The sequence below is a fragment of the Neoarius graeffei genome, chromosome 15, assembly GCF_027579695.1.
Source record: "Neoarius graeffei isolate fNeoGra1 chromosome 15, fNeoGra1.pri, whole genome shotgun sequence".
Classification (NCBI taxonomy): Eukaryota; Metazoa; Chordata; class Actinopteri; order Siluriformes; family Ariidae; genus Neoarius; species Neoarius graeffei.
This window is the reverse complement of record NC_083583.1, coordinates 59,351,311-59,366,163: the sequence shown is the minus strand read 5'-3', so window position 1 is coordinate 59,366,163 and position 14,853 is coordinate 59,351,311. Positions and strand designations below refer to the sequence as shown.

Genomic DNA, 14,853 nt, shown 5'->3' with positions numbered 1-14,853 from the left:
TTTATAACTAAATATCAATTTTAATTGATAAAATCAACAAAATACAAGATGCAGACATGTTATTTGCCAAAAAGCAATTTAAAAAAAATATGCCATGACCTTTTGGGGATTGCCTCATAGGGCCGGTTCAAGTGGTGGGGGGCTGGGGGGCCGGTCAAAGGGGGGTGGTGGGCTGGAGTTGGCCCGCGGGCCGTAGTTTGGTGACCCCTGGAATAGACAGTCTAAATTATTGCGTGACATTTAAACGGTCATTTCTGCTAATTTTGTTGATGGAGCGTTTTTATGAATTTTGGAGCTCGTTCCTTATTTTCCAGTCCGCCCAGAATATTTTTATCTGCTGCTTCTTGTTTTTTCTAACTACTTGTTTTTCTACTCATTCCTCTGTTAAGCCTGGAAGCCGTAAATCCTGGTCGTTTTAGACACAGACGTGGACAAATTTGTTGATGCCCTTACAGCACGTTGAAAAAATGCTTTATTCTTCCTGAGCAGTAATGAAATTAAAAGCAAATTTCTCATGTATACTTGCATAATAAAGTAAAAAAAATTAAATAAAAAAAGGGGTGAAAATAAATGTTTTTTTTTTTTAATTGTTTATTTTACAAAGATATATATTCTAAAATAGCCTGGACAGATTTGTCCGTACCCCTAGAAAAGATTATAAATGATATTTCAGACTAACGGTTTTCTTTAATTAGTGTCACACACATGTTCAGTCTTGTAATCAGTCTATTCAAATGGAGAAACGTCGTCACCCTGCCATCGTGTGCACCGCGTTAAACGTGGACCAGAGAAAGCAAAGGAGAGAGTTGTTTGAGGAGATTAGAAAGAAAACGATAGACCAGCATGTTAAAGGGAAAGGCTATAAGCCCATCTCCGAGCAGCGCGATGTTCCTGTGACTACAGCTGCAAATATTTAGAAGTTTAAAGGAGAACTGAAGTCATTTTTAAACTTGCTTGATTTCTTAGTGTTACTAAAACTGAAAACGTAATTGAATAACCTTATCGTGACTCGTATCGGCAACTAATTGCAATTAATTATTCGGTTTTCAGCCGTGTTGAATTTAGTTCATTTGGTCCACGGCAGGCGTCGCTTATCCGCCTGATCTTCACGAGACTTGTGTGAGACTTCGAAACGTCAAGCGTCAGCCAGGTGTCAGCACCGCCATTTTGAAAACTGTTTTCCAAACGAAGTATTGCACAAAAACGAGTTTAAATGACGATTACTGCCTACTTTTTTCCAAAATTTCCTGATCGCTATCAAAACAAACAACTTCCGGTTTGATTACGTCAGCATTCGAAAGAGGGCGCACGCATGCACTTGTCTTTTGACAACGTTGGCAGACGTCGGTCACTTTGATTTTCCGCTGTACGTTTTACTTCCGTCCTACGATGTCTCGCACAGGTCTCAGCGAATCTCGTTTACGGCCATCGCTTTAACATATGGACTGATATATTACAGAGCGTATTTCAAACACTCAACTTGCTATAGCAGCGACAAAACAGCGATCAAAAATGCATTCCGATATTTAATAAAATGAGAATTTAAAAAAATTGCCTTCAGTTCTCCTTTAAGTTCCATGGGACTGGAACCAACCTTCCTGGATGTGAATGCAAGAGGAAACTCCATTACAGATTGAGCAGAAGGATCGGGCCAACGGTAGATAAAGAGCCAAGGACAACTTCCAGAGAGATAAAATTTGAACTCCAAGGTCAGCGTGCATGAACGTCTGTCTGTTTGTGCCATCCATCACTTTTTGAGCATCAGTGGAAGAAGAGCCAGGAGGACTTCGTTGTTGAAAGAAAAACTTAGTCAGGCTGGAGTTTAGTAAAATGCATATTGACAAGCCACAATGCTTCTGGGAGCATGTCGTTTGGACAGATGAGACAAAAGCAAGCGTATTGGCAAGTTATATCATCTCTATATTCACAGAAGGGAAAAAAATGAAGCTTTCAAAGAAAAGAACACCGTACGTACTATGAAATACGGAGGAGGCTTGGTTATGATTTGGGGCTGCTTTGCTGTGGCTGCCTTGAATCTGTACAGAACGCAATGAAATCTCAAGACTATCAAGGCATCCTGGAGCGAAACGTACAACCCGGTGTCCAAAAGCTCTGTCTCATTGGTCCTCCAACAGGATAAAGACCCAAAACATTCCACTAAAAGCACCCAGTCATGGCAAAACATTGGACTGTTCTGAAGCGGCCTTCTATGAGCCCTGATCTGAAGCTTATCGAACATCTCTGGAAAGAGCTGAAACATGCAGTGTGGCAAAGGCGCCCTTCAAACCTGAGACAGCTAGAACAGTTTGCTCAGGAAGAGCGAGCCAGACTACCTGTTGGCAGATGCAGGAGTCTCACTAATGCCCCTTTTCCACCAAAGCAGTTCCAGGGCTGGTTCGGGGCCAGTGCTTAGTTTGGAACCGGGTTTTCTGTTTCCACTGACAAAGAACTGGCTCTGGGGCCAGAAAAACCGGTTCCAGGCTAGCACCAACTCTCTGCTGGGCCAGAGGAAAGAACCGCTTACGTCAGCGGGGGGGGCGGAATTGTTAAGACCAACAACAATAACAAGACCGTGAAAGATCGCCATTTTTAAGCGACGAGAAGCAGCAGCTGTACAAACGCGAAGTCATCCATTATTATTGTTGCTGCTGCTTCTTCCGTGTTGTTTTTGCTTCGATATTCGCGCCAAGGTTTATGCAAACGTAGCGACGTAACTGACGTATACAGCGACGTAACTGACGTGTCTTCCCTTAGCACCGTGAGCTATGGAAAAGCAAACTGGTTCTCAGCTGGCTCGCAAGTTGAACGAGTTGTGAACCAGCACCGGCCCCGAACCAGCCCTGGAACTGATTTGGTGGAAAAGGGGTATAAGAGGTGGACGAAGTGCTCGACTTCATTACTTAAGTCAAAGTACAGATCCCACTGATCAAATGTTACTCCGATACAAGTGAAAGTTGGGCAGTCAATTTTTTTTACTTAAAGTACTGAAGTACTTGCTTTTAAAAATACTTTTTCTGTCAACGCATTGTTGTATTATTACCAGAACGCTTACAAAACCCAACACCGTTACCAAAGACAGAAAATTAATGTGAATTCACAAAATGAGCACATGCTGTGCCATCATGGTGGTTTAACGTTAAGCTAGCTAGTCAGTGAAGCTCCACCTGACATGCTAGCAAACTCTTTCCAAACTCCAAATCATATTGGGTAGCTAACGCTACTAGAAAAGAAAGATTTCTACATTCTGTTTATTTGGCAAGATTATGCTAAAACATATTTCTGAAAGCACTTCAGATAAGTTAACGTTATTCATGTTAGCGTAACTCTGTTCTTACAGTACCTGCTAACTAACAGTGTTCAAGTTAACTAGCTATGTGTAAACATTAGCCGTGGACAAGGCTACGGCAACTTGGCAGGAAAATCCATAGACCATCATTTGACTAACCAGACTGCATAGCTATTGCAATGTTATCGCTAGCTCTAAAAGCACAGACGATTTCGTTGCAAGCTTTCTCTTGGAATAAAACGTTTATATCCCTCGATATGCTTCCGCAGGCTGGACGGCGAGTTTTTGTAGGCTGTGATATGCATCGTTTTTGGCAAACATTTAAAACGAAATGAATCGTTAATCCTTTCAGAAAACTGAAACGTGGGTTCTAGGTAAAGCCATGTGTGCGTGCGTGCGTTCCCCAGAAGAACCGCCTCCTTCCATTCTGCCGTTAACCGATCGTGTTAAATAACGCTGCGGAGAAATCATTGAACTTGATTTTATACAGTCTATGGACGTGACGTGACCCTAGTGATTACTGATCGGCTCTCAGTGTCACCTGCGGAAAAAAAACAATCACGTTTTAGAAAAGAAAAGAAAAAAACATCCACTTTCAAAGCTGCTTCATAGTAACGAGTAACGAGGAGCTTGACAGAAATGTAGTGGAGTGAAAAGTACGATATTTTTGTCTTTCAAATGTAGTGAAGTTAAAGTCGTAAGTTGCCAACAAAATGATACTCAGTGTGCTTAAGTACAGTACTCAAGTAAACGTACTCCGTTACTGTCCACCTCTGTTTGTTAGCAGTGATGGCTGCGAGAGTTTGTGCAATAAAGTATCAAGTTAAGGGTACCATCGTTTTTGTCCATTTTGTTTTGTTCTGTAAAATATTCAGTTGAATCAAAAAGCAAAGTCCGATTTGCGTTAAAGATGGAGTAGACAACGACGGATGCCGTGAACTTTCAGAAGTTTCAAGTTATTTCAGAGGTAGTTGTGGGGTTTTTTCTTTTCTTTTTTTTTTTTGGTGGGACGGTACTGACAAATTTGTCCACGTCTGTATACTGTATGTATGTGTGTGCGCAAGTTATGGTTTATATCAGATAGCTGGTAATTAGTTGCTGTATGTAGGCAGGTTTCTGTGGAGTTTTGGGGGAATTCTTTTTCTGTCGTCGTTCTTGTAAACATCATAAATCACGTGGGAAAAATGCCAAGGGCATAAACCTAGGCAAAGATCTACTTTCACTTTCGTTTCTTTCAGCGTTCACTAAAGACAAGTTAAAGGCCACACCCAGAACTTAACCCAGTCGTGGATGATGATGATACATTCTGATGCTTCATTTTGTTCTGCTTGTGTTGTCGCATTGTTACGGCAGCTTTGCGGAGTTTCCAGGAATGAATGCTTGTCTTGCTGTGAATGTTGGCTTTTAAGCATTGCTTGTCGGATGATTGTCGTGTCATCAAGCTGGTTCTAAGAAGCAGGTTTAAACAGTTTCGTCACCGTTATCATACACACACACACATTCATATCCCAGTATCTAAGGACATGGGGTGGCACAGAGGCCAAATTCCCTTCGTCATCCATCACCATGGGAAAGATAAGAGAACGCAAACCAAATGAAGAAGTGTGTTGACCTTCGTAAGTCAGAGAATGGTTACAAAAAATAGCTACTCGCCTGAAAATGTCCTTTTGTACTGTTAGAGCAATAATAAAACGCTGGACACCAACTGGAACTGTTACAAACTCGGCTGGAAGAGGACCCAAGTTTATTTTACCCCCATGTACGGTGAGGATGAGGGTAAGAGAGGCAAAAATATCCCCAAGGATCACTGTTGGTGAATTACAAGAAAAAGTAAAATCTTGGGGTTTCCAAGTCTCCAAAACCACCATCAGACTCCACCTCCATGCCAACAGATTATTTGCCAGAACAAAGTCCGTTACCACACATGTAAGTTTGTGAAACGCTACTACAACTTTGACCGGAACCGTGTTCTCTGGTCCAATGGAACAAAAAACAGAGATTTTTGGCAATAAACACTCGCGGTGGGTTTGGTGTAAAAAGAAAGATGGCTATAATGAAAAGAACCCGATCCCAACTGTAAAATAAGGTGGAGGTTCTGTGATGTTAGTTTTGGGACTGTTTTTCCTCCAAAGACCCTGGAAACCTTGTTAAGGTCCATGGCATCATGTGCCCCTTTTCCACCAAAGCAGTTCCAGGGCTGGTTCGGGGCCAGTGCTTAGTTTGGAACCGGGTTTTCTGTTTCCACTGACAAAGAACTGGCTCTGGGGCCAGAAAAACCGGTTCCAGGCTAGCACCAACTCTCTGCTGGGCCAGAGGAAAGAACCGCTTACGTCAGCGGGGGGGGCGGAGTTGTTAAGACCAACAACAATAACAAGACCGTGAAAGATCGCCATTTTTAAGCGACAAGAAGCAGCAGCTGTACAAATGCGAAGTCATCCATTATCTCATCTCATTATCTGTAGCCGCTTTATCCTGTTCTACAGGGTCGCAGGCAAGCTGGAGCCTATCCCAGCTGACTACGGGCGAAAGGCGGGGTACACCCTGGACAAGTCGCCAGGTCATCACAGGGCTGACACATAGACACAGACAACCATTCACACTCACATTCACACCTACGGTCAATTTAGAGTCACCAGTTAACCTAACCTGCATGTCTTTGGACTGTGGGGGAAACCGGAGCACCCGGAGGAAACCCACGCGGACACGGGGAGAACATGCAAACTCCGCACAGAAAGGCCCTCGCCGGCCCCGGGGCTCGAACCCGGACCTTCTTGCTATGAGGCGACAGCGCTAACCACTACACCACCGTGCCGCCCGAAGTCATCCATTATAATTGTTGTTGCTGCTGCTGCTGCTTCTTCCGTGTAGTTTTTGCTTCGATATTCGCGCCAAGGTTTATGCAAACGTAGCGACGTAACTGACGTATACAGCTACGTAATGACGTGTCTTCCCTTAGCACCGCGAGCTATGGAAAAGCAAACTGGTTCTCAGCTGGCTCGCAAGTTGAACGAGTTGTGAACCAGCACCGACCCCGAACCAGCCCTGGAACTGATTTGGTGGAAAAGGGGTAATGGACTCCATGAAATCCCAGGACATTTTACAGGGATCCCAGACGTCCGCTATTTAGCGGAATTCCGCTATTTTTCTAGCCAAAGTGGTGGTTGTTTTTTTTTTTTTTTTTTTTTTTAAAATCTCTTGTATAGTCGTTAAAAATGTTTAAGTAAAATGACCAGCAGAATACGTTCTGATTTGGTTTGCTTGTTTAGCGACGTTTTTGTCAGCTTCGTTTGTTCTCGTTGACATTCGGGAACACTCGGAAGTTAAATTGATGTAAATACCGCGAGACTGTACGCGATAGAACGAGAAAACAATATGGCTGCACCCATTTGCTAGAAAATGTGTTTTAACTCCGTTCATGCTTTTGTTTCTAATGCGTTGAACTTAATTCAATATGCAGGGCTGTGAAATTTCCGCACCGCGGATTCTGTCGTGAAAAATATCATCTTCACAAAACGTCTATTTTTGCATTAAAAATCATTGTGGGGGTCTAGTCGGTTTTAATCGCCTTGCACGAGACCGGCGGCTCAATACTGCCGGACTCGCGGAGTTTTATGCCAGCTGAGCGTGGAACACGTCTTGACTGCGAATGACAGAGCTAAAAATAGCTATTGCGTGACCTGGCACCGCGTACGTGAATTCTGTACTTACAGGGTGTAAGATCAGACATGGTTAAGATGCCATCAAAAAGGAAAGCTAAGGAGGTGTTTGAGAGAGATGCAAAGAGGGCTAGAAAAGAACACAGACAGACTGAAGGAAAAGATGAAAAAGAACAAGTTTGCAAAACTGAAAGAGATGGTGTTAAAGAAAAGAAAATTAAAAGACTTTCATTAGATGCTGTTTGACAGACTATGAACATTTTGTAAATAGCTTTAATAGAGGAATGCAAATACTCATCTCATCTCATTATCTGTAGCCACTTTATCCTTCTACAGGGTCGCAGGCGAGCTGGAGCCTATCCCAGCTGACTACGGGCAAAAGGCGGGGTACACCCTGGACAAGTCGCCAGGTCATCACAGGGCTGACACATAGGCTACGTTTACATTACGTCGAATCAGCGGATCATCAGATTAACGTTCTTAAAACGATTCGCGTTTACACTAAAACCGTTAGCCGTGCACACAGCAACACCAATACGCGGATACGCTTGGCTCCGCAGGCATCCTGCGCTCCAAATCACTCCGCCCTGAACAGCAAGTGCCCTCTGGAGGGTGCGCACTCCGGCCCTGCGCAGCTCACAGAGCGCACGAGTGAAGTGAACAAGCCACGATTCGGGACTGAGCCGCTGTGTGTGTGATCCCAGCGCATATCACTTACTACTTGCAAGTGGAAGGATGGCAAGCCTAAAGACAATCATAACTACACAATGGGCAGTATTTGCATCAGTATTTGCAGTATTTTCATACTTTTATACTCTTTAATGAAAGGTGATACAAGGCGGAAGTCTGCGCCGTTTTTCAGCAGTCGCGTCACATGACCAACGCCAGCGAATCAGGAAGGTGGATGTCACAGTGACGTTGTCCAATGAGACGCCAGCTAGAGCTCAGCACAGCGTATTCGCGTATTCTCAATGTTTACACAGCACCGGAGCAGACACGATCTGGATTGAATACGTGGACGCTGACGGATTCCCGTTTCCCCGCTTTTTCAGGGGGGTTAATGTAAACGGACAGTGCATCCGCGAAGAAAACGAGACAGATACGGTCTAGTGTAAACGTAGCCATAGACACAGACAACCATTCACACTCACATTCACACCTACGGTCAATTTAGAGTCACCAGTTAACCTAACCTGCATGTCTTTGGACTGTGGGGGAAACCGGAGCACCCGGAGGAAACCCACGCGGACACGGGGAGAACATGCAAACTCCGCACAGAAAGGGCCTCGCCGGCCACGGGGCTCGAACCCGGACCTTCTTGCTGTGAGGCGACAGCGCTAACCACTACACCACCATGCCGCCCCGAATGCAAATACTATAGAACTAATAGCCTTACTGAAAGATGAATTGAAAGAAATAGCTGGGAGTGATGCAAAGAGGAATAGAAGGAGCCAGAAGTAAAAGAAAAGATGTAAATAATATATTAGATAAGAAACATTTAGTTGTTGTGTTTTTTTTTTTTTTTTATAAAACTTTTGCTCTGTAGACAAGAGACATTGTGAGAGATTCTTGGAAAAAGCCAGGACATAATACAAGAATTAAGTGTAATTTGGAAGACAACAGGTATCTCTCACTTAAATATTGAGCATGATTTTTCACAAAGCCATTTTGAAAGGCCTATCAAAGGTTTCTTTTATTAACATTTCTTTAAATTATTTACACATTTTTTTTACTTTTATTTTGATTAAGAGATAAAATACATAGGCACTTATTAGATATTTCAAGGTATTTTACATGGATCTTTCATTTTAAAAGAGAAAACTGTTGATAGGTATTTTATATGGCAAAATGAAGACCAAGACTAGTCAAATATTTACTTGTTGAGATCAATTTTTTACTTGCAGGAAATGCTCAGAATACACCATATAACACCTAAAATGGCTTGGTGTCCCCCCGGCTTATGCTGGGGGGCTGTGCCCCCCAGACCCCCCCTTTTCCTCGGATTTCTTATTTACAATTTCACAGCCCTGAATATGTCGTGGAAAAAAGATATCGTCCATAAAAGAGATAGCGGAACGGTGTCCGGGTAAGAAGAAGTATATTCTTCAAAGCTACATTTTCATCTAATTTTTATAGCTAAATAACACATTTTTTTTGCCACTTATGTCATTGATTACAAAATATGGCATCAAATGGATCCACATTATTGTTAAATTCTGTTGCTTTTCTATGTTAAATCTATGTAAAAAATGTGTTCTATAGCATCTTTAAATGTTCAAATCTCAACAGCTTCAGGGGGCTTGCAGCGCCCTTGACCCCTGCTGATAGTTTCTTACATTCCTCTATTTTTTTCAATTACTGCTGGGATCCCTGATTTTAAATCACAATCTGGCTGCTTCTGCCAGGAAACTAAAACTGGGTTGTCATTGGATCTTCCAGCAGGACAATGATCTGATGTCCAAATCAACACCCAAATGGTTCACTGAGAACAGAATGAAGCTTGTCATGAACATCTCGGTCCCCTGAGCTGAACCCCAGTGAAACCCTGTGGGCTGAGCTGAAGAGGAGCGAGCACGAGAGGGCCGAGGACCCTGGATGATGTGGAAAGATTGCGTAGAGAGAAATGGGCTGTGATGCCCTGCTCTGTATCTCCAACCTTATAAAATGTTATACAAGAGACTCGGTGCTGATTTACTGCAAAGGAGGCTGTACAAAGTATTAAATGCAGGGGTGACGATAATAGTGGCACGTGTGTTTTTTTTTTTTTTTTTTTTAATAATTATTTCTTGATGAGGGATTTTGTTTTTCTCTGAATAAATCGATTTGGATTTCTCTTTTTTTTTTTTTCCAGTGTGAGATGGAGCAACTTCACCAAAAGGTGGATTTGTGGTGTTTTTTTTTTTTTTACTAATATTTACAAGGGGTGCCAATAATCGTAGAGGGCACTGTATATACTTTACACACTCCTTCTGTCTGTCTGTAATAAACCCTTTGTTCTGTTTGTAATAAACCCTCGTTTGTGTGTGTGTGTGTGTGTGTGTGTGTGTGTTCCTAGCGATTCACACTAGCGGCGGTAACTCCAACGGTGCGCCCTGCACATTCCCCTTCCTATACAAGAACACCTGGTACCACAGCTGCCTTCAGGGTGAAGCCACCCAGTCGTTCCCCTGGTGTTCCACAACTGAGAACTATGATGAGGATCGTAAGTGGGGAAACTGTCTAAAATACGGTGAGCTTACATCCTTCCTTCTTTTTCGGAGTTTGGATAGTTAATTTTTTTTCTTTTTGGTGCAGTAATAAATTGCTTTGAAAGCATGGTTATAAAGAATATTCTTTTCTACAATGTCCACTGTTACTTATTTCTGATTGGCTTTACTAGCAACAGGTCTAAAACTTGGTCCCAGTTCTAAATCGGTGCACTTTATATGACGTGAGCAGGTTAGAAGTGAAAATAACGAACCCGCTGAGCTCCATGGTGATGCAGACAGTAAGGTTGCTGCATCACAGGTCTAGGGTCCGAGACTCAATCCTGACATCACGTGCAGGGGTGCGGTGTGCCCATTGTTTCCAGGATGGGCCATGATCAAGATCCACCATCACCCTGATTTCTGGACGTTATCTCTTAGTTGAAACCTGTTGTAAAAGATTTACAGTGGGGCAAAAAAGTATTTAGTCAGTCACCAATTGTGCAAGTTCTCCCACTTAAAAAGATGAGAGAGGCCTGTAATTTTCATCATAGGTACACTTCAACTATGAGAGACAGAATGGGGGGAAAGAATCCAGGAAATCACATTGTAGGATTTTTAAAGAATTTATTTGCAAATTATGGTGGAAAATAAATATTTGGTCAATAACAAAAGTTCATCTCAATACTTTGTTATATACCCTTTGTTGGCAATGACAGAGGTCAAACGTTTTCTGTAAGTCTTCACAAGGTTTTCACACACTGTTGCTGGTATTTTGGCCCATTCCTCCATGCAGATCTCCTCTAGAGCAGTGATGTTTTGGGGCTGTTGCTGGGCAACACGGACTTTCAACTCCCTCCAAAGATTTTCTATGGGGTTGAGATCTGGAGACTGGCTAGGCCACTCCAGGACCTTGAAATGCTTCTTACGAAGCCACTCCTTCGTTGCCCGGGCGGTGCGTTTGGGATCACTGTCATGCTGAAAGGACCCAGCCAAGTTTCATCTTCAATGCCCTTGCTGATGGAAGGAGGTTTTCACTCAAAATCTCACGATACATGGCCCCATTCATTCTTTCCTTTACACGGATCAGTCGTCCTGGTCCCTTTGCAGAAAAACAGCCCCAAAGCATGATGTTTCCACCCCCATGCTTCACAGTAGGTATGGTGTTCTTTGGATGCAACTCAGCATTCTTTCTCCTCCAAACACGACAAGTTGAGTTTTTACCAAAAAGTTCTATTTTGGTTTCATCTGACCATATGACATTCTCCCAATCCTCTTCTGGATCATCCAAACGCTCTCTAGCAAACTTCAGACGGGCCTGGACATGTACTGGCTTAAGCAGGGGGACACGTCTGGCACTGCAGGATTTGAGTCCCTGGCGGCGTAGTGTATTACTGATGGTAGCCTTTGTTACTTTGGTCCCAGCTCTCTGCAGGTCATTCACTAGGTCCCCCCGTGTGGTTCTGGGATTTTTGCTCACCGTTCTTGTGATCATTTTGACCCCACGGGGTGAGATCTTGCGTGGAGCCCCAGATCGAGGGAGATTATCAGTGGTCTTGTATGTCTTCCATTTTCTAATAATTGCTCCCACAGTTGATTTCTTCACACCAAGCTGCTTACCTATTGCAGATTCAGTCTTCCCAGCCTGGTGCAGGTCTACAATTTTGTTTCTGGTGTCCTTTGACAGCTCTCTGGTCTTGGCCATAGTGGAGTTTGGAGTGTGACTGTTTGAGGTTGTGGACAGGTGTCTTTTATACTGATAACGAGTTCAAACAGGTGCCATTAATACAGGTAACGAGTGGAGGACAGAGGAGCCTCTTAAAGAAGAAGTTACAGGTCTGTGAGAGCCAGAAATCTTGGTTGTTTGTAGGTGACCAAATACTTATTTTACCGAGGAATTTACCAATTAATTCATTAAAAATCCTACAATGTGATTTCCTGGATTCTTTCCCCCCATTCTGTCTCTCATAGTTGAAGTGTACCTATGATGAAAATTACAGGCCTCTCTCATCTTTTTAAGTGGGAGAACTTGCACAACTGGTGGCTGACTAAATACTTTTTTGCCCCACTGTATATATCCTAGAGCAGATATTAATAAAACAGGAAGCTGTGCAGTGTATGGAATGATTGAAAGAATTGATTTTGTTGAAGATCTGTCTCTCTTTTTCTATATCTATCTCCTTTCATGCATTCTCTCTCTCTCTCTCTCTCTCTCTCTCTCATCCTACATGGTCACACGATGTCTGTCTCAGAAGAGGGATGCGGCTCATTATGGGAAGGTCCCTTCGATGGTCAGTGTTACCAGGTGGTTTCTACAGCGATGGTTCCTTGGCACGAAGCACGGGATGCCTGCCGTAGTCAGGGTGGAGACTTGCTCAGTGTTTCCAGTCCTCGTGAGCTGCAGAACTGTAAATATGATTATACACAAACGCACCCTTTATCCTTCACAGTGTGGTGGCGTGCAGTGAGGAGCAGGAAACGTTAGCAGCTCTGCCTACTTTTACAGAAAGACTTATTGGGATACGGTCAGAAGTGGTTCGTAATAGATTTATTACATATCAGACAATGCTACAATATTCCAAATGATATTGTATCGGTAACCATGGGGGGGTGACGCTCACGGCGTCCATGTACACCAGGGGTTCCCAAAGCTTTTGGGCAGGTGGACGTTAAAAATCCTCTACAAATCCAAGCCTTGATCATCACCCTAGGTTTTGAAAAAAAATTCAAAATTATAATATAGGCTTACTATAACATTTGGTCCTACTGTTACTGTACCGTATGTCCGTAACCGTACGTGTATATGTAACATAAGTGACTGGTAGCGAAAGGAATATTCCTCACACTGACTTCCTAGCCGAGTGGGACGGTGGTGTTCGCACATGATCATTATTCACACACGCGCTGTATCTTGTCTACACCTCCGCTAGACAGTGCAACCGTTTCTGATTCTGTAACGTCCCTGTCCATCTGGTTTCCAAGTCCATACGTCCATTATCTGTAACCGCTTATCCTGTCCTACAGGGTCGCCTAGGGAGCCTATCCCAGCTGACTATGGGCGAGAGGCGGGGTACACCCTGGACAAGTCGCCAGATGATCACAGGGCTGACACACGTTTACCCCTTTTCCACCAAATCAGTTCCAGGGCTGGTTCGGGGCTGGTGCTGGTTCACAACTCGTTCAACTTGCGAGCCAGCTGAGAACCAGTTTGCTTTTCCATAGCTCACGGTGCTAAGGGAAGACACGTCATTACATCGCTGTATACGTCAGTTATGTCGCTACGTTTGCATAAACCTTGGCTCGAATATCGAAGCAAAAACAACACGGAAGAAGCAGCAACAACAATAATAATGGATGACTTCGCGTTTGTACAGCTGCTGCTTCTCGTCACTTAAAAATGGCGATCTTTCACGGTCTTGTTATTGTTGTTGGTCTTAACAACTCCGCCCCCCGCTGACTTAAGCGGTTCTTTCCTCTGGCCCAGCAGAGAGTTGGTGCTAGCCTGGAACCGTTTTTTCTGGCCCCAGAGCCAGTTCTTTGTCAGTGGAAACAGAAAACCCGGTTCCAAACTAAGCACTGGCCCCGAACCAGCCCTGGAACTGCTTTGGTGGAAAAGAGGCAACAGAGACACACGACCATTCACGCTCACGGTCAGTTTCAAGCCACTGATTAACCTAACCTGCACGTCTTTGGACTGTAAAGCCTAGGTCACAACCGGCCGTACGTGCTCCTACGGCCGGTCTACGTGCAAAAAACGCGAGAAACGCATGGAGGGCATGCGTGTGACGTGCTGATTTTCGAGCCGTAGACCGGCCGCAGAGGTTCTTTGTCATGTCAAACAAACTCTACGGGCGCTTACGTTTTTTTTTTTTTTTTTTTTTCAGGTTGCAAGACAAACTTACGGCCAACGTGCATCTTTCTCCACGAACAGAAAAAAACGCAGCGATTTGGGAAATGCCAAAAATCGCACGGCCAAAAAAATCGTACGTCCGGTTGTGACCTAGGCTTAAGGGATAACCCACGTAGACACAGGGAGAACATGCAAACCCCACACTCGAAAGGCTGCCGTCGGCCACCGGGCTCGAACCCAGAACCATCTTGCTGTGAGGCGACGTTGCACCGCTGTGCCGCCCCGTGGTTTCCAAGTCAAACTGTAAAATGTTTAGCAATTATGTTTTTATTTTATATATCCACGGTGATGTGTTAAACACAGCGATGAGCTGTCATCATGATTGTTGTCATGAGCTGTGTCTCAATCCAGAAATGCCGACCTCGTGTTCGAAATTATTCAATAATTCAGAAAGCTGGTATAAAACCAGACCTTTCTGATAGATTTGAAAGAAGCACGAGAGGTTTTCCGAACACTCGGCGTCATTAGTCGCAGTATTCAGGAACAGTCTGTAGTGCACGAGTGTGACGTTTGAGACACAACCTACTGTACAGTAGATTTTGATGGACATGATGAGTTTCCATTTTTATTGCTGAATTACAGGAGTCAGGATAACAGAAAAAACCTAAAATAACTTTTTACCACCATGCCATTTGAAAATATTAGTACACCAAATCCGTTTCCTCTGAGATTTCCGTCACGAGTCATGACGCCATTTATAAATCAGTCGACCCGACCCCAAGCTTGGGAACCCCTAATCTAGACTTTAATCAGTCGGAGCTATGGTTTTGGTTTACTGATTCTGTAACTTTGAAACCTCGTCATAGTATAAATTTA

General features: G+C 43.7%; 1 protein-coding gene across 1 annotated transcript in view; it reads left to right on the top strand.

Moving 5' to 3' along the window:
* The window catches only part of ly75 (lymphocyte antigen 75), a 123,845-nt gene that overhangs the window by 29,168 nt on the left and 79,824 nt on the right, over positions 1 to 14,853 (top strand). Inside the window, exons 3-4 of the mRNA XM_060941729.1 lie at positions 9,998 to 10,171; positions 12,380 to 12,535. Coding sequence (XP_060797712.1) covers positions 9,998 to 10,171; positions 12,380 to 12,535 — 330 coding nt within the window. The remainder of the gene's footprint in view (positions 1 to 9,997; positions 10,172 to 12,379; positions 12,536 to 14,853) is intronic.